Below are 27,788 nucleotides of genomic sequence, written 5' to 3'. Positions count from 1 at the left end.
AGTCTTTCTGTCTTAACAGCGGAGGCCATCCCGAGTCCCTTCCAAGACCCAGTCCTAGCAACCGGCTAACCCCAAGGGGCTCGCGCCTCTTCCATGTGAAGAAAGACCCCCCCCCCAAACCTCTGAGCTCTAAAGGGGGCTCCTGATACCTCTGGTTCTCTCAGCAGGTGTCTTGAAACGGTCACTCCTTCACATGCACACGTGTTCTCCGAAAGTGAAGATTGAAATGACTGCATACCACTCAGGACTTTGCACGGAGAAAAGCAGTCACGTGACAAAGCAACGAAGCACCAAAGAGATGAAATCATGGTTTGGGGGCTGGGCCAGGAACAGCCCTGGATCCGCTGCCCTCGCTGGACCCAAGGACTTTTGTCACCCATGCTGTCCCTTCCCTCCTCAGCCTTACCACCTGGAAATGCAGCCGGGACGTGGGAGTGTCCCGGTATCCTGGGGAGAGTAACAGCCTTCTTGCCGGAAAGGAAACCATGGGGTCCCGGCTGCCCCCTGCCCTTTGAGGACCCCCAGCCCACATTGCCTGTAATCTGTAACCATTACTAGTATACCCCGTCTCATCCCTTTTGCCCACTTCCCCATGTATTCTTTGCTCTCTTGCCCCATATAAGCAGCTGGCTTACGGGGCAGACAGAGTAGATTTTCTAGATGACCTGCTGCTCTCCCATACTGCTGGCATTATTGGAATCAAGGCTCACGTGTGATGCAGCCCTGTCTCTGCTGACTCGGCTCAAGCAGTGACAGGCAGCCCGGGCCCCCTGGGTGTCCGGTTTCACAGTTGCTGTGATCTTGACCCTTTGTCATACGTAAGCCCTTGCTTTGTTTCACTGCCCCCAGCTTTAATAAACCTACTCTCACAGTCACCTGGACTCGTGTTGTGAAATCTTTCCTGCACGAAGTCAAGAACCCACACATTCCAGGTAGTGCTGGGGCAGACCCGCCTTGGTAGTGATCTCCTTCTGGAAACACTACCCCCTTCCCCCCCATTCTAGCTCTCAGGGGCCATCCCAAGCCGGGCCCAGCCTCTCTTACAGCCCCACCAAGTACATATCACCCTCCAGGGACACATCACGGCTGTCACCTGGGCCTTTGCTTCAGCCCTCTGCCCCTCCTGGAGCATCCTCCCTGCTCTTCTCCGTGGCCACATGCGTCCTGAAGATTCAGCTCCAAGGTCACCCCTCCTGAGAAGTCCTTCCCCCTCCATCCCACTCTCCACTCTACCCGCCTGCGCCGGGCCCTCAGGGGAGCCATGTGGCGGAACAGAAACAGGTGAGGACTTCAGAGTCCCATCTAGGGGTAAAAGCAGGCTCTACCACCGTGTGGCCTTGGGTCAGCTACATTTTTTAAGCCTTGAACTTGTGCCCTGTAAAATGGGGCCAACAGGATGTGGGGCCACAGCAAGGGTGGCTGGTGCCCAGTCCTGGCTGTCTCCCACCTGTGCCCCCCCCCCCCCCGCCAGGAAGTGCACACGCTCTTCTGGACCAAGACCCCAGCCCTTGGCACCTTGGGCCTCTGCGCTGTTTTTAACTCTCCACACTACTGACATCAAATGGGTGCGTTTTTTCCACACCAACAACCAACTCTCCAACTCTCAGGACACCGTGATTCAATTCAGTTCTGGCAGAACAAGAATATCGGGGACTAGTTATGGTATGGGAAATATTAATCATGCTCTAGTAACCATGATTGCCTTGTTCTGGTTAGAGAAAGGACCTTCTACCTTGGCTGGAAGTTGTAGGCCCCTGGGGCCTGAGACAACCTTGGGCCTGGGAGTCAACCTTGGAATGGGGTTCATTCTCATTCAAGACCTGCCTGCTATCATGGGAAGATTAACAACTTTGTTGTCCAAACAATGGCGTCTCACTCCAGCCTGCATAGCCTACTTCCCATGCCTGTAATTCCTACTTCCCATGCCTGTAATTCCTACTTCCCATGCCTGTAATTCCTACTTCCCATGCCTGTAATTCCTACTTCCCATGCCTGTAATTCCTACTTCCCATGCCTGTAATTCCTACTTCCCATGCCTGTAATTACTACTTCCCATGCCTGTAATTACTACTTTCCCGTGTAATCTTTGTCCTCCCCTATATAAGCAGCTGGTTTATGAGGGGCTGCAGAGCAGACTTCTGTGGGGGACCTGCTGCTCTCCCATGCTGCCGGCAGTGTTGGAATAAACGCTCATATACGATTCAACCCCGTCTCTGCTTCATTGGCTCAAGTGGTGACAGGCAGCCCGGACCCACTGACTGTCCAGTCACAGCACTATCTACCTGGAGCCAGCGCCAGGCCCCACAGGTTTCAGTGCTCAGAGCCACAAGGTTGCCCACACTTCAGACACCAGTCTCAGATATGGGGTGCCCAGGGTACCCAAACTGAAACCAGACAACCAGTGGGTCTGGGCTACCTTTTGGCTTCTTACTTGAGCCAATTAAGCAGAAACAGGGTTGAATCAGATAGGAGGGCTGATTCCATTAATGCCGGTGCCTGACCCACTCAATGGTTGAGCGTCGCTCAGTGGTTGAGCGTCGACCTGTGAACCAGGAGGTCACGGTTCAATTCCTGGTCAGGGCACATGCCTGGGTTTAGGGCCCGATGCCCGAGTGAGCATGCAGGAGGCAGCCGATCCATGATTCTCTCTCGTCATTGATGTTTCTATCTCTCTCTTCCTCTCTGAAATAAATAAAAATATACTTTTAAAATATAATGCTGGCATAGTATAGGAGAGCAGCAGGTCACCCAGGAAAATCTGCTCTGCAGCCCCCCGCCCCTAAAGCCAGCAGCTTATATTGGGTAGGACAGAGATTACAGGGGGAAACAGGTAAAATGAATAAGAATGGTACAATGGTTACACATCACAGGCAATGCGGTGGGGCTCCATTGTTGGGAAACAAGGTTGTTAGTCTTTCTAGGATGGACCACACTCCCAGGTTGACTCCCAGGTCCCAGGGGCATACAGCTCCCAGTCAGGTTAGAACAGTGGTGGGCAAACTGCGGCTCGCGAGCCACGTGCGGATCTTTGGCCCCTTGAGTGTGGCTCTTCCACAAAATACCACGTACCCTAATTAAGCTAATAACAACGTACCTACCTATATAGTTTAAGTTTAAAAAACTTGACTCTCAAAAGAAATTTCAATCGTTGTACTGTTGATATTTGGCTCTGTTGACTAGTGAGTTTGCCGACCACTGGGTTAGAATGTCCTTTCTTTAATCAGAACAAAACAGTCACGCTTAACAGAGCATGCTTAATATTTCTTAAAAGTATAGCTAGGCTACAGAGTTGGGAGTTCCCACAACCCCCACCCATCTTCTGTTTCAAAAATGTGCTAGAATGGCCTATAGAACTCAGGAAAACACGAGGCCCGCTTGGTCTGTGACTTAGACAGGGAGGTCTGGCGGCTCCTGGGAGGCCTGGTGGGGTGGGGTGGTGGGGTGGGGTGGGTGGGGTGGTCCTGAGGGCTGTCCCGGCGGCCCCCCTGCCTCAGTGTGACCGCGATCAGGAAAGTCTTCGTGGCGCTGGCCTGGCACACAGGAGGCCTGGCACTGATAAAAAGCCGGGGTCTGGGCCCAGCTCCAGGCTCTGGGGCAGGAGGGGGTCCCTGAGGGAGGAGTGGGGACTGCAATCAGAGGGGGTGCTCGGCGGGTCTGGGGGAGGCGGAGTCTGGGAGCGGAGGGGCAGGGGAGCCGATGGGTCCGCGGCGGGTGGAGGAGGGACGCGCTGCAGCGCCGCGGGGCAGTCCCAGAGCCCGGCGCCTGGTCCCCGCCTGTGAACGGGCGCGGGAGGATGAAAGGCCGGTTTGCAAACCGGGAAGCGCGGGCGGCGGGGCGGGGCGGGGCGGGGGCGGAGCCCGGCCCGGGGCCCAGAGACGCCCCGCCTCGCAGTGGCCCCGGCGGCCCGGGAGGCGGAGGCAGCGGCGGCGGCGGCGCGGTGGCGACAGTAAGTGCGGGCCGGAGGTCGGGCGGGCCTGGCCCCCGACCAGCTCTTCAGGGTCCCGGTCGCCCCCCGGGCTCCCGCGCTCGGCGCCCGCCCCCACGGGCCGGGCCGGAGGCTGCTCCACCGGAGCTCGGGACCCTCCCGCCCCTCCCGCTGCACGGGTCCCGCCATGTCCCCCTCCCCAGCGTCCCTGCACCTCCGCCCGCCCTCCCCGCTGCTCCCACTCCTCTCACTGCCCTTCGCTCTGGGTCTGTCTTCTTTCTCCTCCAGACTCTCCCCCCGCCCCCCTCCTCCTCGTGCATTTCCTGAGACTGCACCTCACCGTCTGGATGTATGGTGTGTGTGTGTTTTTTTTGCGAGGGGGTGGGAGGGAGATGGACAACTCAGCCCCAAGCGAGCTGGTTGACTTGCTCCAAACTGGGGAGCCCGGGCCTGGGCGTGTCCTCAGCGCCGAGGCCAGTCCTCCCGTGGCCTCTGGGTGGCGCCTGGTGTTCCCCAGCCGTGCGTTCCCAGTAGGTTAGCCTCGCCAGCCCCGGCCCCACTTCACAGATGGGGAAAAGGGGGCACAATGGGGAGACTGACTCAGCCAGAGTCAGAACCCTCCTCGCAACCAGCACCAGGTCCAGAGGGCGGTCTGCAGTGGCCCCAGGCCCCCCAAGTGTCTGCGTCTTTGTACAGGGGCTGCCCCTTGTCCGGGACACCCAGAAGAGAGCAGGACCTGGTGTGGCCAGCTCCTGTGGGTGCTGGAGAGACACGCCAGACAGCCAGCTCCTCCTTTTCCTTTTCAATCTGAAAGCCAGCCGCTCGCTTTTACAAACAGTAATGAGACTGCTCACTCCAGTGCCCCGGCCTGTGACCCGGGTTTGAGAAAATTCCCAGCTCTTCAGACACTCGGTCAAGGCTGAATGGCCCTGGACAAATAGAAACCTGGAGCTGAGAAGGGGCCCCGGAGAGTGTGGGCCCAATAGCCCTGCTCTTGGCCCTGCACCCACCCTTGTAGCTGGAACATCTGGGAAGAACCACTTGCCCTTTGTCCACTGTCCTACATGAGCCATACTTTTTGAACGCTAATTTAGAAAGTGAGTGTGTGGCTGTGTGTGCGCGGGCCAGCACTGTCCGGTTAGTTTGTTAGTGCTGGGTGCCCTGGGAATAAAGGCTGGGAAGAGGCTCCGCTCAACCAGGAGAGTTTAAAATAGCCGTGCTGACTGGAATGCCGGTGTCCCGCAGGCAGCAAGCATCCTGCCTGCCTGCTCCCGGTACATGCAGCCTCAGCGAGAATATCCTGGCCACACAGAGAACATTCATTCAGCCCCGGAACGTTCTGCTCACAGCTCGCTTGCCCGAGGCCTTCCTGGAGGAGGCCCCTCTGTCCATGGTTCCTGGAGCCTGCAGACACTGGTTCACCTTGCTAAACAGCCTGCTCTCAGGGCGGCCAGGGAGTCCCCGTGGGCCTCAGACTGCTTGGCTGTGTAGCCTCACTCTTGTCATTTGGTAGCTGTGTGGCCTTCAGCAAATTGCTTAACCTTTCTGAGCCTCACGCTTCATCTGTTAAAAGGGCCTTAGAGTAGTACCTACCTTATTATTAGGCTGTTGTCAGGCGCAAGTGCTAGACACAGACCTTAGCGTGCATGAGTACCGGGTTTCATTTTAACTATTGGGAGTTCTTATTTGAATGTGGGACAAATCAAGTGTGTTTAAAGGCCTCATTCTTTGCGTCTGAAAAAAAAAAAAAAAAAGTAGACAGTAATTGCTGTGCTACCTAATTCCGAGGAATGTTGTGAGGCTCTTGCAGTAACGGATAAGCCTCGTGCCTGTGCGACAGGGCGTTCCCATCTCACCAGGGAAGAAAGGCCCCGTTCTGCCTGGCTTGATGCTCCGAGTTAAGGCTCAGCCTCCCACGTGAGCCGAGGCACATTCCTTTATTGATTTATTGGGGAGGGAGGAAGCTCCTGCACAGGGACTAGGGTGCCCCGTCCTCAGCTTTATGGAAGCATTTTCCATTTGTCAAGCTGCTGCCACATCCCAGGTGCTACCTAGAGCATAGACTAGGCTTGCTACCTTGCAGTCAAATTCAGCAGCCAGCCAGCCAGGTGACAAGCCCATGATGGCAGGCAACATGCTGATGTTTTGTCCAACAGCTGCCACCGTGGGCCAGGCTTTGCTAGCAGTCGTGGTTACATCGCCATTATAAAAAGGCGTATGAAAAAACCCCACAAAAACAAACCTAGGCCCTAACCGGTTTGGCTCAGTGGATAGAGCGTCGGCCTGCAGACCGAAAGGTCCCAGGTTTGATTTCGGTCAAGATCATGTACCTTGGTTACAGGCACATCCTCAATAGGAGGTGTGCAGGAGGCAGCTGATCAATGTTTCTCATCAATGTTTCTAACTCTCTATCCCTCTCCCTTCTTCTCCAAAAAATCAATAAAATACATTAAAAAAAAAAAAACAAAACAAAAAATAAACCTAGGTTTGCTGATGGGGATATCGAGGCTCAGAAACAGGTGACTTGCCCAAGGCCATGTAGGCAATAGTTGCTGGCAACCTAGAACCTTCCCTTTGCCTCTGGCACTACCCAGATAGGGAGTGGCTGTCGCCCGGTGGGATGCGATGAGGAGAGGAGGGGGCCCAGGCAGGAGCTGCCAACCCAGGCTTGTTCGCTTACCTGGCCTGTGACATTCCACTCTTTGGACAAATGAAGTGAGGAAGGGGACTCATATGTCTCAAACTGGCTTCTGAAGGCAGCTCTAGACACCATGGGCTTTTAAAAAAGCTGTTTAATTTGAATGCTTTTATTTATTTATAATTTTATTTTGAGCAGCTAATACATTTACATACTTCAAAATTCAAAAGACACAAAAGAGTATGAGGTGAAGTCCCCTCCTTCCCAATCCCCATCCCTCCTCAGAGGCAACACGGTTGGAAATTACTTGGTATCTCTCCAGACATATGTGTGTACAGTCTCCTCTCCACGCCAGCCTTGCTATTGCACAAATAGTAGCATATTCTACACACTCTCCTCCTTTCTCTCTTAAAGTTGAAAAGAGTTGAGAGAGCATTCTTTGCCCGCCAAGGGTCCTAATTCCTTTTTTACGGCTGCATAGAAACGTGACTGCCTTGAGACCAGGTTTACCCTTCTGGATTGACTGCCACAGGCCCCACTATGCCACATTGCCTTACTCCCTGCCAGCCACACACTTGTTTGCTACCTATGTTTCCCTGCATGGGGTGGGAGGTGACGCCTGAGGTCACTTACAGTTCTGACATCTTGTCTTTCATCCTGATCCTTAAACCTGAAGCTCTCTAACCATGCTTTGGTGACTCCATAGACCCCAGGGTGGGCATATGTTCAGCTTAGTAGGATGGGTGAGTCCCCAATTTTACCTTCTTTTTAAATTTTTTTTTATTGATTTCAGAGAGGACGGGAGAGAGATAGAAACATCAATAATGAGAGATAATCACCACCACCACCCCCCCCCCCACTTGGCATCAAACCCGCAACCTGGGCATGTGCCCTGACCAATAATTGAACGTGACCTCCTGGTTCACAGGTCAACACCCAACCACTGAGCCACTCCAGCTGGGCACCCAGCTTTAGCTTCTGATCACCTGCCCTGTCTCTGTTTCTCTCTCTGTTTCAACAGTGGCCTTTGTCTCAGAGGATAACATCCATCAGAGTTCAAACTCCACCTATAGAACCGCAAGCAGCTCTCTATGTTCGGACCAGGAAGCACTGTTTGAGAAGCTGCTGGACCGCTCACCACCCAGCCTGCCAAGGCCCGAGGACCGCTTCAATGGTGCCTACATCATCTTCTTCAGCCTGGGCATTGGCGGCCTCCTGCCATGGAACTTTTTTATCACTGCCAAGGACTATTGGATATTCAAACTCCACAACTGCTCCAGCCCAGCCCCAGGGGAGAAACCTGAGGACTCGGACATCCTGGTAAGGGCACGTTCCTCCTGGGAGGTGGGGTGCACTCTGCCTGGATGGGGGGAAGGGCAGCTTTCCTTGGGTGCGCCATACCGGGAAGGTTTGTGGCCTGCTGAGGATATACGAATTAGGAAGCCATGCGGAGTAGCGTAGAAAGAATTCAATTCAATCTTCAGACATGCTTTGTGTTGTGTATGAGGCCTCCTGCTTCATGGGACAGGAGAAGATGCAAATGTATAAGACATAGTCCCAGTCTTCAGATGTCTTACTATTTAATTTTGGAAGAAGATGAAAATGATGATTCTCTGTAGTATAGTGTGGTAAACCCAAGAATCCAGAGTCCATGCCTACAGAGCTTTGAAAGGGTGGATCTAGTAGCATTAAGTTCAGCTGTGAGTTATAGAAAATTCTAAAAGTGTAGTGGCTAAGCAAGATGGAAGGTAATTTTTCTTTCCTGTTCAAGTCTGGAGGGGCCAGCTCAACCCTGGTATGATGTTCTATGTTGTCAGGAACCTAGTTGTTTCACCATATGTTGAAACAGCTTCTATGTTCAATATTACTTCACAGTCCAGGATGGCTGTTGGAATTCAGCCATTACATCAAATAGGAAGAAGAGAAGGAGAGGCATAAGGAAACTCCAGCAAGGAACACACTTGCTTTTGGTCACATTGAACTCATTGGTGAGAACTTGGTCATGTGACCTCACGAGCTGCAAAGGAGGCTGGGAAATGTAGTATTTCTCCCCCCACCCCAGACCCATGTGACCAGCTAAAATGGGTGTTTGGTTAGTTATGGAAGACGGGGAAAATGCAGACTCAGGGATAAGTAGTCTCATCACCAAGAGAGAATGCTGTGCCCTAGCCAGTTTGGCTTAGTGGATAGAGTTTCAGTCTGTGGACTGAAGGGTCCTGGGTTCAATTTCAGTCAAGGGCACACGCTCAGGTTGCAGGCTCGATCCCCAGTAGTGGGGGTGCAGGAGGCAGCCAATCAATGATTCTCTCTCATCACTGATGTTTCTATCTCTCCCTCTCCCTTGATCTCTGAAATAAATAAAAATATATTTTAAAAAATTAAAAAGAGCGAATGCTGTGAATCACAGCAGGTGGATTAGAAGAATGGGGAGGAGACATTCCAGGTGGAAGAAAAAGCCTAGGCAAAGGCAGGATGGGAGAAAGGTCAGGCGCACATGAGGAGCAGTAAAGCACCTGATTTTGCCGTAAGAGAGAAATAAGGCTTGAGGTCATTGCCTGGGCCTTGAATGTCAGCACGAGGAGTCTAAATTCTGTTTGGCTAGCGGCTCACTTTGTGGGGTGACTTTCCCCTTGGGCCGGAAGGGTATTAAAGAAAAAATTATTCTGCCACTTGAGGCTTTACTGAAGACTATTGCAATAAGAGACAGATCAGGCTCAGCACCTATTACTCAAGGACAAGTGGGGATTTATAGCCAAAGAGTGGAGTGAGGGGGTCAGTGGATGGAAAATTACTAAGACGGGCCACCAAGGGTGGGGGCATTCTTGCTAAAAGCAGGGTAAGGGCATATACACAAGGTATGGGATGAGGAACTTGATCAAATATCAAGGGGGATTAGATATCAAGGGTGGGGATTTTCAATAAACTGACTTAGCAGGATTCTTGCTAAGACTGGCTGGGCAGGCTGGGGTGTGGGTGTGGTTGGGGGCAAGGTGGAGGCCTAGACAGGAATTGAGCTCAGAGGTTCGGATCATCTTTGTCAGGAGCCTCAACTGATCTAGGTCGGTGTCTGCTCTCTCTTGAAAGTTCATGGATGGGAAGGCGGGGGCCTCTGAAGGCATGCCAGGCTGGGGGTTGCTAGCTGCCCCTCTCTTCTAGGGGTGCCCCAGGAGACAAGAAGAGGGTACCCTAGCAGACCTTAATCATACCTCTCAACTGGCCCAGGAGGTGGCTCACCTCCCCTTCCTGAAAGCACCTTTGACCTCCCTGACCTAACCCCCGGGAACTTGCCCCAGTTTTGTAGGACTGAGTGGGACACGGTGACTGAGGTTTCCCTATTGTCTGTTTTGAGGATCCTGCCAGGGTTTCACATCAGAACGACCCAGGGAGCTTTCAAAAAATCACATCAGAATGACCCAGGGAGCTTTCAAAAAATCCACCCCAGAAATTAGGATTGAATTAGGTCCCTTAATTCTGGCCTTGTAAGGGCCTGCTGCTGTTAACTGAGCAATTCATAGCTGCCTCCAGGGGCCAGAGCAGCGGCAGAGGTGTTGTGGGAGCATAGTGTGGTGGTTAGAGCCTCCTCCTCCAGGGTGTTCCTTGGGGCAGACGTGCCTGGAGCTTGTTGGTGATGCAGAGTCTCAGGCCCCGCCAGATCGGTAGCTGGCGGGCACAGTAGGGTTGGAGAAGCACTGGCGAGGGCATGGCTCCTGGAAGCAGACGGCACCGGCTCCCGCTCCGCCTCAGGTAGCTCTGGCCTCCCTGCGCTGCCTCGTCTTCCTGGTATGAACAGGAGGAGAACGCTAGCAGCATTCTTGGGGTTGTTGTGAGGATTAAGTAGATTACTTTGCACACAAAGCACTTAGGACGGGGCTGGCGCCGTGCTGCAAGGGCTGCATAAACATTATTATCGTCATTATCATCCGGGGGATGCGGCCCCGGTGTATTTCCAGATGTCTGGCTTACCCGGGTGCTTTACGATCCACTTTTATTTACCAGTGACTCAAGCACCCAGCTCTCTGCTGGCCTCGGTAAATCACCCAGCCGCTTAGGCTTCCTCCAGAAGGTCCCGGTCTGGCTGGGCCGGCACCAGCCTAGGGTGGCCCCAGACCCAGTTTACACGTGTCCCGGTCCTGTCCCCGTCCCAGCCCCCGGGAGCAGGCTGCCCCAGAGCAGGAGAGGGTGTGCTGGCGGGCCTCTGGGAACCCGGCCCAGCCCCCAATCACGGACGGGGCTGCACAGTAGGCGTCTGCCTTGAGCTGTTCTCGCTGCAAGGCGATCCCATCCCAGCTGCAGGCACTTAGCATGCCAGGCCCTGCTACGATGCTTTATTGCCTCTTTCCAAGTGCTGGCAGGTGCAAATGTAGTACCTGCGGCTGCCCAGAGCTCCTGGCTCTTGGCATCAGAGATGAGAGACCTGTCACCCCTCGATTCATGGTCCGGGTTTGGGAAACAAGCATGCTGGGGCGTTGCTGCATTTTGTAGGCCATTTCTCTTTGCCTAATTCCCTATTCCTGCCGCCCACCTCCCCAATTCTTCCCTCCTCTCTTCCCGATCGCCCTGCGAGAGGCGGCTGGTCTGCTCTGTCACCTGAGGGCCACTTTGGGGGAAGGAGGGGCCAGAGTCAAATGGGTCTGCCTCCCGCCGCCACCTGCAACTCAGTTAGCTGTGGGTCTGGATGTTGTTGTTTTTCTGTCCTTTCCTTTTAATATTTCCCAGGGATGGATACCATCGGCTGGTGAGTTTGACTCAGTAGCAATGTTTGCACAGGGCCCCTCCTCCCAAATTATGTCATTTTCAAGGTCACCCGCCATCCCAGGCTCATTTTCTGCTGCCGGGAACAGTTTGGGGAATGGTTTAGCAATTGCCCCTTTGTCTCTGTTCTCTGGGATAAGAACTTCGAATGAACCCACCACAGGCCCGTGGACCCAGAGCTAAAAAAAAAAATTAGAGCATAAATAAGGAAGAATTGACATGAAAAAATGGTGCAGGGAGCCAGGACAACCTCCATCCCTGAGCCCCAACTCTGTGCTCACCGTGCTGGCAGGGGTATTAAATGCAGTGTCTCTAATCAACTCCGTTCTTTTCAGACACAGAGCCAGAGCTCAGAGAGGTTTAGTAACCTGCCCCAGGTCACACAGCCAGGCAGGGCTGTAGGGAGCTTCACGGAGCTTTAGGTGGAGAGATGATTACAAAGCTGGTCATGCTCAGCGAGTGGTGCACAGGGGCCTGTCCTGGAGACCAGGGCCCCCCCCCCCACACACACCACCCCGACTCTGCCCAACGCTCTTTCTCCGTGTGGAGAGGCTGCCCTTGGCCTGCCCTCCGTGACCGCCCGGGCAGCCCAGGTGCCTTGGCTCTGCCCCTGGATTCTCAACCCAGTTTCCAGGCTGCCAGCATCCCTGATCCCTCCCACCACCCTTCCCACCCCCAGGTTCGTAAGCTCTCCCTGATCCTGGGGTCTCTGCCTTCCCCTTGGCCTCTCCCGCAGGCCTGTACGCTGCCCCGGGGCAGGGACCGTCAGCTGGACTGCCTCCTGTCTGCCCCAGAGAGGAGAGTGACCGCTCCTTTTCCTGGACTTTCCCTGCCGTGAGACCTCCACCACGAGGCCTCCATGCCCCCCCCCCCCCCAACACCTGTGCACCTCCCTGCCAGGGCTCCTCTTGGAGGGGCTGCCGGACGTGGCCAGGTCGTGGGTGGGACCCACAATCCCACTTGGCGTCAGCAGGGCCAGAGCCCAGGCTTGGCGATCTACTGCTGACCCATTCCCCTCACGGCCAGAGGGGGCCCCAAAAGCCCAGTCCAGGGCAGGGGGCAGATGCCTCTCTTACTCCTGGGAGCCTCCACTGCTGCTACCCTCTGAGTTAGGGGCTCCCCTCTGGAACCCCAGAGCCCACAGTACTTCCCCTTTAGGTTCTCACCACACAACTCGTGGCGCTGAGCACTTGCTGCGGGGGTGCCATTGCTCTCCGAGCTTTGCCTGGATGATCTCGTCTCACCGGCGGCACCCCCGTGAGGCAGGAAGTGTGATTATCCATGAAGACAGTACCTGTTTCACAGTGAGGATGCCTCCGCCACCTGCTCGCTCTTTGGGGCGCGTGAGTACAGCTCTCTCGCCGTACCTGCCTGTGGCCCTAGAACAGCTAGCACAGTGTGTGTGCGGCACACAGTAAACATTGGCCGTGCTAGTTATTCTATGGCTGGGGAGGAAAGCCCCATCACCCCAATTCAAGATAAGGATGGCATGGCTCTGCAAAGCGTAGAAGAAGATCTGGGGGTCACAGTGGCCATCCCCAAATGAGTTCTTACAATGGGGAAGGGACCCAGGTTGGCCCGGTGCAGCAGGTGGGGGCTTACCTTCCTTTGCAGCATCTGGGTGCTGGCCCAACCCCTCAGCCCCTCAAAGAAGCAAGATAGCATGACTAGGGAGCCATTCTTACGACTAAGAACAGACATCCCAATTCGGGGAGGAGGGGTTGAAAGAAACCAGGATGAACTAGTTTGTAGAAGAGGAAACTGGAGGACAGATTATCAGCGGTCTTGACAATGACCTGCTGCCTACAAATCCCCTGCCGTGCAGCCCATGCCCACCCCCCACTGGACCTGCCATCCTAACTGCAGGATGAGCTGGTGAGTTAGGTGTGGTCTTCCCCAATTTCTAGATGGAGAAACTGGGACTCACAGATTTTAGGCCACCAACCCAAGGTCATTTGCTAGCAAGCGGTACCCAGCATGCTCTCTGGCTTCTTCCTCCACTTTGATGGTCTCAGCTCTGGCTGCACACTAGGATCACCCGGGAGCTTTGAAAGCCTCCCTGCCTCAGTCTACGGAGGGGCGTGAGCATTTTAAGACTTTCCAGTGAGGCTACCCTGCAGCCACAGGTTCAGGTGAAAGGTTACAGCTGTTCTCTGCCTCCACCAGAGCGCCCACTGAACCGGCGTAGGCTGCTTCCGAGAGACCTAGGTGAGCCCTCGGGAGAACCTCCCGCGGCGCCCGTTGCCTAAGCTGGCGGAGGCAGGAGTGTTTCCTCCTCGGAGAACGAGAGCAGTCTCCCTGCTGGAAGGTCAAGGAATGGCTTTCCCGGGCCTAGTCTACGTCAGAGAGTACGGGCTCCTCACTGGGACCCTTACAAACGTCAGTGAATGGAGGCTCGATGGCCCTTCCTCTGGGTCCGTGGTCCCTTTGGTGGCAGCTGGGGGCTCCAGAGCCACTCCCGCTCCCTCCCTGTTCACCAGACTCCCGGAAAAGGAGCAGAAGGGCTGACTGGGCCCGGAGGTGGATGTCCTGGCCCCTGGGGTGACACAAGCAAGAGAAAGTGAAGCCACGGGAACAGGAGAGGAAAACCCTCTGGAGAGGCGTCCTGGCCTCTGCTCCTCTGAGCTGCTGTCGCCCAGGGCCAGCCGGTGCCTCTCTGTGCTGGATCCGGTGGGGGGCTGGGACCTGCTCCAGGAGTTGAGGAGTGATGGGTAATTTACTTTTGAAAAGCTCCGTACCTGGGAGAAAGCTGGGTCTGTCTGTCTCAGGGGACCACAGGGGAGCTGGGAGGAGCCCGGGTGGTGACAGAAGGACTTCTTTCAGCTCCTGTCCGAGCAGTGTCCTCACCGCTGTGTGGCGTGGGGCCGGGCTCTGTGGCCCCTAGGCCTCTTGCACAGACGTCCCCTGGCGCACTTGCAGAGCTCCAGTCACTGGGAGGGAGGTTCTGATACTTATTGCTCATCTCCTACAAGGTAGCTGCTGGATGAGGACTGTGCAAAGTCCTAATATCATTCACTGCCTTACCATGTGCCGGCCACTGTGCTAAGCGTTCTGGTTCTTTCTTTAATTCCACAGAATGTGTTAAGCAACCCACTGTGTGCCAGAGGCTTTATTTTAAATACTAGAGGCCCGGTGCATGAAACTCGTGCACTGTGGAGCAGGGGGCAGGGGGTCCCTCAGCCCAGCCTGCGCCCTCTCACAGTCTGGGACTCCTTGCTTCTTACCGCCCACCTGCTCGCTGCTCCTTAATGCTTGGCTTGCTGCTCCTTAGCGCTGCTGCAGAGGCGGGAGAGGCTCCCGCCACCACCACTGTGCTCACCAGCCATGAGCCCGGCTTCTGGCTGAGCACATTGACCACCAGGGTGCAGTTCCTGCATCATAGCGACTGGTCATTCTGGTCGTCCCACTGTAACCATCGCTTAGGCTCTTATTATATAGATATTTTTATTGATTTCAGAGAGGAAGGGCGAGGGAGAGAAACATCAAAGATGAGAATCATTGATCGGCTGCCTCCTGCACACCTCTAACTGGGGATCGAGCCTACAACCTGGGCATGTGCCTTGATGGGGGATCGAACCGTGACCTCCCGGTTCATAGGTCAATGCTCAACCACTGAGCTACACCGGCTGGGCCAGAGGCTTTATTTTCATGATCTCTTTTGGTCCTTACTAAGCCCCAAGGACAGTTATTATTTTACCCATTTTACAGAGCAGGAAACCAAGGCTCAAAAAATGGAAGTGATTGGTCCCAGACACAAAGCAAGTGACAGCAGGGACTCACACCGGGCCACCTGCGCCCACGTTGTCCATTCTGTGGACCCTGTGCTCCATGTCGGAGCGTTCATGTGTTTTCAGACTTCTTTTGACCACAATGCACCTGTTCCCTCGATGAAATGTGCAGGCCCTACATGTCCATAATGGAAACAACAGCTTCATGAAGCGGCATCTACACTTTGAAAAAAAACTCTGATTGTAGATATCAAGGAGGAGCAAGTGATCATCTGTGCCAATCTTCTACTAGTCAGTGGCTTGTAAGCCACCCAGGCTGAGGGTGGAGAGTCTGCCTTTGGATTTAACCTTGTGTAGGTCCTTGGTGGCCTTGGGGACAGCGCCATGGGAGGGGACGCAGAAGCTGGACCCCTGGCTGTGGGGGAGGGGGTAGGAGAGGGGACATCAGAGTCAGCAAACCTGGAGAACTGTCTCTAGGAGTTTTGCTTTTAAAACTCTCTCATTCTAGAAATGAGGCGGGAATTATAGGGAAAGTGTGGTCAGGGAGGGCACCGATTTTCTGGTTTTGTTTGTTGATAGAGAAGTAGCAGCCAATTTGTGTGTTCATGTGAATGGTCCAGTGGAGAGGGAGACACAGGTGCTGAGGGAGAGGAGGACGCACAGCTGAGGGGGGTCCCTGAGCAGACAGAGGGCCTGGGCCCAGGTGCACAGGAGGGGGTCCCAGCAAAGCATGCGGACAGTTCATCTTTAGGAATAGGAGAGGAGGCAGCCAAAGATGAAATGAAATCCGATTCTGGTCCTGACCTGTTAAGTGAATTTCATGTCCTTTAGTGGGTAGCAATCTACAATTTGACAAATCCCGCTCTACCTGTTTGCCTCTAACCTCACAGCCACGAGGATGTATTTTGCCCTCATCCACAGAGCCATGAAGGCAAGAATGGGGGCTGCAGCCCAGGGGCATCCAAATTGCGTTGGGTTTCCTGGGGTGTTTGGCCAACACCCAGGTTCCTGGACCCCTCCCTGCTGGCTCCTTCTCCCCAGGTGGGCCTGGGCACTGGCTGGCTGGCAGAAGGGCAGGCATCTGGGAGCCGCTTCCTGGGTGCCGCTTGCTGTTCGGTGAGAAGCACGCACCCTTCTGGATGTGGGTGGATCATGGCGCTCCGCATGTCACTCCAGAAAGAGGCACAGACTCCGTTAGGCAAGCCGCTGCTGAAGAGCAGAGTTCCAAAGAACGGCGCTCAGTGAAGCACCCCTCCTCCCCATGGAAACATGCTAACGCAGGATTTTGCTTGAGCCCTGTTGTCCCAGAAAAGGAGGTGGCAGGTTGGTCTAGGTCGGTGGTCGGCAAACTCATCAGTCAACAGAGCCAAATATCAACAGTACAACGATTGAAATTTCTTTTGAGAGCCAAATTTTTTAAACTTAAACTTCTTCTAACGCCACTTCTTCAAAATAGACTCGCCCAGGCCGTGGTATTTTGTGGAAGAGCCACGCTCAAGGGGCCAAAGAGCCGCACGTGGCTCGCGAGCCGCGGTTTGCCGACCACGGGCCTAGGGAATGGGTCTCTAGGCTTCCTGCACAGGGCGTGGGTGAGTGGCTGCCAGGTGGGGAGGGCGGCCCCTCCCCCCAGCCGTCCAGTGGCTTAGGCAAGTTTGGATGGCAGCTCTAAATCATTTTTAAAAATTAGAACCAAAAATGAGTGATTTCTTTTTTTTTAATTCCCTTGTCCACCCTCTGATTCTAAGTGCAGACCCAGCCAGCATGCCATTCCCAATAAATATACCTGTGATGGCTTTTTCTTCTGTTTTTAGCTCTCGCTGCGTCCTGCAGAGGGAGAGGAAAAAACCCGACTTGAAGCGCTGTCACTCATGTCGTTGGTGGCCTCAGACTTCTCAAATTCTCTTTTTATTTTCTCCCCGTGTGCTCATGGCCCGGTCTCCCCACCTGTGCCTGGCTCCCTGGCCCTGCTGGGCTATCGATCGCTCCCCCTCTGACTTCGATTTTATTTCCTCCCACACTCGTCCTTAGAATCCAGAGGCGATTTCCTGGACAAATTAGAACATGGCCTGGGCCTTAAGTGCTCAGGTGTCTCCTTAACGTGATTGATCATTGCGACTACCCAGAGAGCAGAACCAAATTGGAGTCTGTGGCGGGCGCCTTCGTTACAGGGATCATTGTCCGGGAGGGGTCTGAGGGGACCCTTGCTGGCCTCTTGGGGGTGCTCTGTGCATGTGTGTATTTGTGGTGTGTGTGTGTGTGTGTGTGTGTGTGTATGCGTGCACCCAAGGCCTGTAGCAGCCAAGTGGTTTCGTGGATTTTGACCCACGTGAACCTCCGAAGACAAACAGCCTCCCCAGATGGGAGAAGTGATGTCTGTGAGGAAGTGTCGCTCTGTCTACTAAGGACCCGTTTTTTTGGGTGGTTCTCCTGGGTTTCCTTCTGAGAGAGCAGCCAGAGCACCCCCCGGACCACCTCCTCTTTCCCACGTGCCACAGAGCATGGTCCCTATCCCCCCACGGTCAGCCTTGGGACACTGACTCATGGCACCCACTGGGAGCTGCAGAAGCGGCCCCGGGCAGGCGCGGGCTGTGCGGTAGGTGGGGAGTTTCCTGGAAGGCCACTTCCTGCTTGCCCTGCCACATGGTCAGGCTGCAGAGGAGGAAGGACAGGCTGCCCACGCATCAGCAGGAACCGAACCTCAAAGCAGCTCTCACCCCTCAGAGGTCGGGGTCCCTGTGTGTGGGTTTCCCAGGCTCCCTCTTGTCTCTGACCCTTCCCTCGGTCTGTTTCTGAGCCACTTTTCTGCCTGCTAAGGTTCCAGCTGAGGGTGCACAGCGGGAACAGAAGGGATCAAAGTCAGAGGCCAGCTTGGCCCTTGTTGGGAGCCCGGCAGAGGGTGGCCAGAGGAGGGGTGGAAGGGTGGACAGAAATGATGTTTCCATCTTCCGAGCTCACCCTGCGTGGAGAAAGGTCTGGGGTTCAGGAGAGCTGGGCTGTTTCTGACTTGGTTTCAAATTTGCTGGGTGTCTTGGGCTTCCATTTCTTTATTTAAGAAACTAGACCCAGGTGGCACACTTTTTCTGCAAAGGGCCAAGTGGTAAATATTTTAGGCTTGTGGGCCACGGGATCTCTCGCAGCGACTTGATTCTGCCCTTGTGGAGTGAAAGCCGCCACAGACAAGTCACAGAGCTGCAGCGTTGGCCCCGGGGCAGGGCTGCCGACCCCCGGACTCCCGGCGGTTCTCCCCTCGTGCTCTGAGGCCTGTGATAGGTACCTGCCCTGCTTATTTCTCTTCCTGACACTTGCCCCTGCCCGCCACATTATCTGTTTACTTGTGTATGCATTTGCCGCCTGTCTCCTTGGCCAGAACATCAGTTCCATGCAAGCGGGAACGTGGACTACACCCCCTGTGCCTGGAATACCGACTGAGCTCAACGAGCACGTGCAGAAGGATGGCTTAACTCTAAGTGCTTGTGGAGGGCACACCGCATCGGTGCGGGGCTGCGGGGACAGAGGGCACAGGAGGAAGAACCTCTTCCCAGGATTATATGCCACTGTGGTCCCGCAGTCAGGGGTTTGGGATCTCAACCTGGGTCATTATTTGCCCGGCATGCACCGGAGCAGACTCCCGTCCCTGCCCAGTCAATGGCACTCCCTACTTACTCCAAGGTGGTCAAGCCTGAAAGTGAGGGTTACCCTTCATTTCTCTGTCCTTCCATCCCACATTCAATTCGTTAGCAAGTCCTGTCAATTCTCCCCCTGAAATGGCTCAAGTCCGTCCAACTCTCGGCTCCACGGCCACCGTCCTGGCCGCAGCCTCAGTTTCCTCATCGGCAGCACGAATCTTCCCTCCAGGGGGTGCTGTGCGCTGCCTTTTTAGGGGGTTGGAGTGGAGGGGAGGAGGGGCTGGTGGCTAGAGACCTCAAAGTCAGGGAGGGTTTTTCCTTAGCCCGAGGGAGACCTGAGGGAGCCTTTTAGCCAGGAAAGGAGGAAGGACCAGCAGTGAGGGAGAGAAAGTGCAGGCAAGGAAGGTGAGGGTCCCTGGTGCGAGTCTCCGAGAAGGCGTTTTAGGCTGTAGGCCGCGCACCTTGTTGCTGAGAGGAGAGGAGGCGTACCCCAGAAATCCTTACACAGAGGGAGGCGCATTCCAGAAAACCTGGGGACGCTGCTTGTCCTCTGACGAGGATTCCCAAGGAGATAGGAAAAGGGATTGCAGCTGGGGAGCGCCTCCCAGCCATTACAGAGCAAGATCGATAGTCACCCCTCCTCCCCCGGGGCCCAGGCCTGGAGGTGGCCTGAGAGGCCAACATCAGGGGGCTGACGGGGGCTCCGGCCTTAGAGTGGCTGGGTCTCTGGCCAGCATCTTTCCAGGGCTCACCCGCCTCATTCTGCCCCAGCTTTGGTCTGCCCTGGCCGCTCCCTCACACCTCGGTTGATGTGGATTCCTGTCTCCCTCGCTCCTCTGGCCCTTGGAACAGGCACTGCCCCTTCTTCCTGCCCAGCCAGTCCTCTTCTCTCACCCAGGCCCCGGGGCACACACCATTAGCTTCCCCGGGCCAGTGCCCCATACGGGGCCTTGGAACGTGCAATAGGATGTCACCCCACCCCTTGTGGGGACACCTGCCCTCTGCTCACTCCTTGGCCTACCCAGGAATGGCTTCAGCTTCCCCTGCAGCATCCCAGGCCGCAACTTCGCCGTGGCCAGCTATTCTTGGCTCCAGCCTGCTCGCTGCTACTAATTTCACGCCCCTGTGATCCAGGTAACGCTTTGCTGCCCCGAGCTACCACCCCCAGGCTGGAATCGCTTTTCCTCGCCCCGCCCCGCGGGAGCCCCGCTGCCTCTGCCGCCTCGCTCTGGAGGTGGGGGCTGCACAAAGCTGCCTCGCGAAGCCCTGCGCCAAGTTAGCCTGCCGCAGCTCATGACTAATTTGCTGCACTTATTTCCAAGTGCCCAAATGGCATTCAGGGGGGAGGAAGCTTAACCAGGGCCTGCCAGAGATAAACGGGCTCATTCCGGGGCCTCCCTGCCCCAAGAAGCCTCTTTACCTGGACGCTGAGCCCAGAATTAAATTCTTCCAGAAGAGACGCTTAGCACGGAGCCTCTCAGCGTGGCGGCGGAGAGGAAGCGTTCCCCATCATAAAGTGGGCCTCACATCTGGCCAGCTGGCTCCGTGGGCTTTTAAATTGTGTTTGAAGAGCCTCTCTCCCCTTTCCCGGTGTTCACAGACCGGGCCAGAGTGGAACCAGTGAAAATGAGTGTCCTCCTCTCCATGGCAAGGGATCAAGTGCCCTGTGGATCAAGGCACAAGTGGCTCCTCCTTGCTGAGCTGGTACCTGGGGGCCCTCTCGGACCAGGCCCCTCTGCGCCAGGGTCTGTCCATAGGCTGGTCTTTAAAATATATAGAGAGGAAGGTACAGGGAGAGAGAGAGATAGAAACATCAGTGATGAGAGAGAATCATTGATCAGCTGCCTCCTGCACGCCCCACACGGGATCGAGCCCGAAACCCGGGCATGTGCCCTGACCGGGAATCGACCTATTGACCCCCTGGTTCAGAGGTGGACGCTCAACCACTGAGCCACACCGGCTGGGCCATAGGCTGGGTTCTGAGTCCCACCCCCACCCTGCGGGCGGTGGGGCTTTGCTGGGTTTGCACGGCGAGGGGAGAGGCTGGGAGCCTGCCCGGTGCTTCCCAGCTATAATATCCTCTTTAACACGGTCTGTGCTTATCAGCGGACCGTGTCCATCCATTTTGGTGGCTGACAGAGTGAGCGCTTTTCTCGTAATCTTTTTCTTTTTAACACCACTGAGATCCAGGGCCTGTGGAAATGCCCAGGAGAATGGACAGTGGGTTTTCAGGGGAAGAAAGAGTTAACAGACAGGGGAGGGAAACCCCATCATTTGCTGGCTTGGGCAGGTCCCCTGCACCTACTGGCTGGGCAGAGGGAAGGGGCCACTGTGATGGAACCTTCAGGCTGGTCCCGGCTCGCTGCAGGGAAGGCACGCGGACTGGTAGTCCTGGCCACTGGTCATCCCAGGAGCATCCTGCAATCCCAGGGACAGTGTTTGGGCTTGTGTGCCTCTGAGGCCGGCAAACTCAGCTAGGGCGGTTTGTGGAGTAATAAGTACCTCCCTTCTCATCTCCCCCCTCCCCTTGTCCTGCATCAGAAGGTCCTGCCCCCAGCACTCGCCAAATCTGCACCTCTGTGCAATCACCCACCTCTTTCAGCCTCAGGCTTCCTATCTGTAAAGTGGGAGCAATCCCCGCTCTGCCTTGTTCTCACAGGCTGTGTTAAGAGGAAAAGCACTGGGGTCTGGTCAGGCCCCACATAAGCGGTTTTGTTCAAATATCAGTGACCTGGCACTCTGCGGGGCTGTTACCTGGCGGGTGCCGAGGGTGAGTGACCTCTGCTGTTACTGCTCCAGGAGGCCAAGCGCCGAGCCCTCGGAGCCCCAGGTAACTGCCGGTGCAGGGGAACTGACTAGTGAAGGGCAGGGAGGTGGGATGAGACTTTCCGGGAGCAGTTTTCTCTGTTCCTCAGAGCTGGGCCTCGCTCCCCAGGGGGTCGGAGAATTCAGAATGGTGACTGATGGGCTCTCTCTCATTAGCACCCTGAGGGGCGAGGTGGGCGATGTGGCTCATTTCTGCCTCCGTCCCAGTGTGTTTGGAGACAACAGAGCAGTTTGCTCTGCGCTCAGCAGATTCCTCCGGATGCTGAGGAAAGCCTCGGGGTTGATTCCAACAAAAACTTGGGTTGGAGTCCTAAGTGACAAACATCTCTCCATGCCTCTGCCTGTGCTGTTCCCCCCTCCGCTAGCACCCACCTCCCAGATCTGTCTGGCAAACTTCCCCCAGCCTTTCAGGGAACACCTGGGGAAGCGCCCAGCCCCGCCCCCTCCCGCTGCACCCCTATCCACCATGATGCGGCCTAGGATTACACCGACCACACGCTCCCTGAGGGCATCGGGCACCTTGTGCTTTCTCTTTTACACACCCAACACCAGCTCAGTGTACACAAGGATGGGTTAAAACAGGAAGTGATAGCGATCTGGATGGACAGTGGCCTCCCAGCCAGACTGAGGGCCAGGAGGTTCCCAGCCTCTGGGTCTCCCCCCCGCTGAGGCAGGGCAGCCTGCTCGGGAGGCCTCCTCATCTGATAGTGTCCTGCCTGGTGTCCTGCCTCCGGCATCCGCCCACCGGCCAGCCCTGCCTTCCTGCTGAGTCACACACCGTCCTCCACCTGCAATTACGCAAGACCCACCCCGACCCCAGGGCTGCCATGTTGCACAACTCTGAGGGGCTCCCCTGTCTTACAGTCCACGGATGGTGCCCCCTGTGGTTGCTGTCGTAGGAGGTCACCCAGTACCATTGCCCTCCACTCCTCCGGGGCCACAGCTGGCCTTCAGGGTCCTTGGTTCACCCCTGGAGGTAGAGGCCAGGTTCATCAACCAGGTTGCAGGGCACCTGGCGGGGTAAAGAACAGCAGAGCCTTTGAGGGAGTGCTCAGGTGTCGGGCCCAGCGGAGGTGAACTGTGGCATCAGTTACCCCAAAGCATCGCATTCCCTAAAATCGCTCTGTGGGATGACGATTACGGGTTGCTCCGGAGGGAGCAGGACTCTTCCCATTCTACTTGCAATGCGTTTGAACCAGAATTCAAATGTCTTTCTCTTTCCTTGAGTGAGATGGGAGAAGGTAGCCCCAGCACTCCTAGGAGCAAAGCCGATGAACCCAGGTGGGAAATGCCAGCTGCAGGTCTGCCAAGTGCGGAATCAAGGACTGAATGCAGGTCTCGCTGTGGGGCGTTTCTTACAAAGGAGCCTGAGAACCCTCTGTGCAAGTACCGCCTCCGGGAGTGAGTCGTGGGGAAGTAAGAGTGTGGGGAGAGGGAAGTGAGGCCGGCCTGGACGAGAGCAAACAGGCTGCGGTATTGCTGGGCTGGCCACGGCTTCGCAACCAACACAGCTGGTTGCTCAGACACACGGGCTGTCTCCAAAGATGCCACGTGGAGCCACCGCATTTTGGAAGAGGCTATTGAAGGTGAGGGAGGGCAAGCAATTTCTCTCTCGTCTCTTCCCCATCGCCTGCCTCTTGCTGGTCAAAGTCTACGTCACGAGACTGCCTCCCTCACCTTTCAGAGAGTGTCCCCTGGCCCCTCCCCAGCCACCAGGGAGCACTGCAGAGGCACAGGGGTGTTTCACTTGGTGGCAGCGGTGGCAGTGGCTTTTAACACCGTGGGACCAAGTTACAAGGCAGAGGCCTGTGGGGCAGGCGAGGTGAGCAGATCCAGGGTGGTAGTACACTCAGTTCAGTTCCTTGAAATCAGTGCATGCCACTGGCACAAATGATCCTAATTTCAGCAAAGGACTTAGTGAGCAAAGGCTATGATGTAATCAGCATGCGTAGCCTTTGTTACGCTTAAAGGGGCAGACAGACTGGCCTTCTTGTCTGGCCGGAGGTTGAATAAAAGATCATGATCAGTTGGAACTGGATTTTTAAAAAAATAATAGAGATTCTTTTTTTAGTTGATTGATTTTTTAAAAATATATTTTTTTATTTTTTTAAAATATATATTTTATTGATTTTTTACAGAGAGGAAGGGAGAGGGATAGAGAGTTAGAAACATCGATGAGAGAGAAACATCGATCAGCTGCCTCCTGCACACTCCCTACTGGGTATGTGCCCGCAACCAAGGTACATGCCCTTGACTGGAATCGAACCTGGGACCCTTGAGTCCGCAGGCCAATGCTCTGGCCACTGAGCCAAACTGGTTAGGGCTAAAAAATATTTTTTATTGATTTCAGAGAGGAAGGGAGAGGAAGAGAGAGATTGAAACATCAATGATGAGAGAGAATCATTGATTGGCTGCCTCCTGCACGGCCCTCACTGGGGATCGAGCCTGCAACCCGGACCTGTGCCCTTTAGCAGAGTCGAACCCGAGACCCTTCAGTCCACAGGCCAATACTCTATCCATTGAGCAAAACCAGCTAGGGCTTTAGTTGATTGATTTTAATTTTAGAGAGAGAGAAAGTGGGAGAGAGAGAAAGAGAGAGCAGAGAGAGAGAGAGAGAGAGAGAGAGAGAGAGAGAGAGAGAAACATCGTCAATATGTGTGTGAGAGAGAAACATAGATTGGTTGCCTCCTGCACATGCCCTGACTGGGAATCTAACCTGTAAACTGGGTATGTGCCCTGACCGGAATTGAAGCTGCCACCTTTTGGTGCACAGGATGACGTTCAACCAGCTGAGCCACAGGGGCCAGGGCAAGGAACTGAATTTAAATTGCAACAGGAAGGCTGCAATTTCAGAAAAACCCTGGTTAGTAGGAACTCAGCTACCTGAAACTCTCATTAATTAGGAATCTATTGCTGCTTAACAAAATATTATAAATCTGGTGGCTTAAAAGAACACACACTTATTGTCTCACAGTGTCTGTAGGCCAGGAGTCTGGGTGCGGCTTAGCTGGGTCCTTCTCGGGGTCTCAATGGCAGCCATGAAGGGGTTGGCCAAGGCTCACTGGAGGCTTGACTGGAACAAGTCGTTTCCATGCCGGTTTGGGTTCTTGGCAGGAGTCCGTTCCTTGCAGTTGTGGGCTGAGAGCTTCAGTTTCTTGCTGGGCGTTGGCCAGAAACCATGAAACCATTCTCAGCAGCTAGGGGTCTCGCCTGCAGTCCTTGCCACGGGGGCTTCCCCAGCACAGCCACTTGCCTCCTCCCAGCCATCAAAGGAGGAAAAAGAGTCCAGCAAGATGGTGCTACCATCTCATGTAACATAGTCCCACGCACAGCATCGTGTACGCCTGTCACCACTGCGGTTTTCTCTGGTTGGAATCCAGTCACAGGTCCTGTCCAAACTCAGTGAAAGGGATCATACAAGGGCGTGAACACAGGAGGCTGGGATCATGGGGCCACACCTCATTTTGCTAGAACTCTTATTTACAAGCAAAGGCAGCAAATAAGTAAAAAAAAAAACACACCACGTTTATGCCAGGAATTAGGTTGAAGAAAAAAGCCCCATGGGATGTGCTGAGCCAACCTACATCACCATCTGCAGCCCCCTTCTGTACCAGTGGGAAGATGCCCCAGGGTCCAGTCCATTCTGCCAGCCCACCGCCATCTTCCTTCCTCCACCCCCACCTGCTCTTTGTTCAGCAGAGAAATGAGCTCAGTCAGCAGAAGGGAGACAGCCTTACTCAGTTGTCAATAGTTAAGCTTTCCAAATTTTCTGTTTATCAACATACTAGAGGCCTGGTGCACGAAATTCGTGCACGGGTAGGGTCCCTAGGCGTGGCTGGAGATCAGGGCCAATCTGTGGGGCGACCAGCAAGGTGATCGGGGCCCCTGCTCGCACCCACTTTGGCTGGGCTGGCGCCGCCCACTCACCAGCCACGCTCCCCGCCACCGCCGCCAGTTGCCACCCTCTGCGGGGTGACTGGTGGGGCGATGGGGGGGCGCAGGGGGAGGGCCTCCACTTGCACTGGCCTTGGCTGGCCTGGCGCCGCCTGCTCACCGGCCCCACCCTCCACCGCTGTAGCTGGTCGGGGGGCCTGCGGGCTGGGGGCAGCTCCTGCATTGAGCATATGCCCCCTGGTGGTCAGTGCACATCATGGCAACTGGTCATTCCATCATTCAGTCAATATGCATATTAGGGTTTTATACAGATAGACTAGAACATTCGGTTACCGAAGAAATCCCCATTCCTAAAACGTCAGGCAGCCTGAGCCTGCTCAAAAAGACAAAGACAGGTTCTGCATCCCGTGTGATGGTCCTGCATGGACTTGCCTTGGACTAAGCAGCCACGGAACCAAGGGTGCCTCATGAGGGCTTGCATGGGGCAGTCTTGGCCCCCATTTGCAGCCAGCTGTTCCTCTGGGCCTTTTTCTGTTTCTCCCGCCTGCCTGCCTGGCCTCACGTAGGCCCAGCCACTGTGTCAAGATGTAATTGACTGAGTGCCTCGGACCAGCAGGGCAGGAACAATGAGGTGGCACCTCAGAGGAGGAAGGCTATTTCTGAGGCTCATGGTTCATGGGCCACGCGGACTGTGATTATCATTTTAATTGCAAGGCTGCCATGCCCTTGCATTCAGGGTGCAGATTTCAATGACCAGAAGCACTCTGCAGGCTTAAAGAGGGATGTTGGAAGCGTCTGTGCTTCAGACTGGAGGAGCCCACAATGACATCTGTCTTTCTCGGCCTCTCCGTTGCAGCAAGACTCCCAGAAAAGAGAGATCTGACCCTCTGTTTCAAGGTCTGACTCAAATCCCACCTCCTCTGGGACCTGTCCCCAAACCCACACCCATTCCCATTCCCTCAAGTACTTAGCCCCCTCATTCCACTCCCCTACCTGGAATTCCCTTAGAACATACTGCTCCTACCTCTGATTTTTTTTTTGGAGGGGGAGGGGGAAAAGCCACAGAATTCTAACTTCACTTCCTGTGGTGTTTCAAGATGTTAAAAAAAAAACCTTCACTCTGTCTTACACCCCTAGTGGTACACTCCACTCTTAAGAGGCCTGAGAACCTGTTATGCTTTCTAGCAGCGATTTTCAACCTTTTAAAAACATGTTTTCTTTGATTTTTAGATAGAGAGAAAGGGAGAGGGAAAGAGATAGAAACATCAATGAGAGAGCGAATCATTGATGCATTGCCTCTGCACGCCCCCACTGGGGATCGAGCCTGCAACCTGGGCATATGCCCTTGACCAGAATCAAACCCGGGATCCTTCAGTCTTGGCGCTCTATCCACTGAGCCAAACCGGCCAGGGCCAGTGTTGTTTCTTTAGACAGGATATTGAGGGATAATGTGCACACAGCAACATCCACCCTAATAAGTGGACGGTTCTCCGAGTTCTGTAAAACACATACGGTTGCTGCACAGCTTCTGTAGCCGTAGGTTCCAGCACATTCTGCTCTGGAATTATTTACCGTCTGTGGGCTCATGTACTCTTTGTCTATAATGCCCATGTGCTGCTTCCAGGAAATGCCCAGTTTCCCTGTCTTGGCCAGTCTAGGAGCCATTTCTCCAAATGGCTTTGACATTTAGTAGCCGCTCTATTGACGGGGCTAATCCAGAGTCAGAACAACGTTTCCCCGCAGGGATCAGGGCCCGGTATGTTTTTAAGAGGCCTCACTTGGTTGCAAGAATGAGCATGTGGTTGAGTCATAACAAAGCCCATTGGGGTAATTCTGGAGTTTGGCAGTGGGCTAAGAAGGCTGATGGGGCGATTTTTTTCTTTGTAGACGTACACTGAGTCCTGTTCACCTTGCCTCGTCCACAGGCGGGACAGGTAGAATAGGGGGAGTGTAGCCTGCAGGTCACTGGGGACCACTCTGAGGGCCGGGGCAATGCGTCTTCCGTATGTCCCTAGCACCCAGCACGGCTCTGTGTGTTGAGTGACCCAGTGAGTGATCCTAGGTTGGAGATGGGGCAGGACCATGCCGTCTTGGAGTGTCTGACCCATCTCTTGTAGGTTTCTGAAGACAGGAGGGAGCAGCCCACCACAGGAACCCTGTCTCTGTGCTCTGGTGGGACCCCTCCCCTCATTCCCGAGTAACCTCAGCGGCCTCCTCACTTCTGTGCTTACAGAATTACTTTGAGAGCTACCTCTCCATCGCTTCCACCGTGCCCTCCGTGCTGTGCCTCGTGGCGAACTTCCTGCTTGTCAACAGGTAGGCACTTTCCTCCCTCTCTCAAGCCCGACCTTCACGACCTTCACTTCCTGCCTCTTCCACTCCCCTCTGTCCATAGCTGC

The 27,788-nt window shown here is 54.9% G+C and overlaps 1 protein-coding gene across 1 annotated transcript in view; it reads left to right on the top strand.

The window, feature by feature from the left end:
- The first annotated feature begins 3,911 nt into the window (after window positions 1-3,911).
- Window positions 3,912-27,788, top strand: part of SLC29A3 (solute carrier family 29 member 3) — a 41,221-nt gene continuing 17,344 nt past the window's right edge. Inside the window, exons 1-3 of the mRNA XM_054728926.1 lie at window positions 3,912-3,946; window positions 7,585-7,883; window positions 27,623-27,705. Of these exons, the coding sequence (XP_054584901.1) occupies window position 3,946; window positions 7,585-7,883; window positions 27,623-27,705 (383 nt within the window). The 5' untranslated portion in view covers window positions 3,912-3,945. The remainder of the gene's footprint in view (window positions 3,947-7,584; window positions 7,884-27,622; window positions 27,706-27,788) is intronic.

This window comes from Eptesicus fuscus, chromosome 17 (genome assembly GCF_027574615.1).
Source record: "Eptesicus fuscus isolate TK198812 chromosome 17, DD_ASM_mEF_20220401, whole genome shotgun sequence".
NCBI lineage: Eukaryota > Metazoa > Chordata > Mammalia > Chiroptera > Vespertilionidae > Eptesicus > Eptesicus fuscus.
The sequence above is the reverse complement of the archived record's forward strand: the minus strand, read 5'-3'. Positions and strand labels throughout refer to the sequence as shown.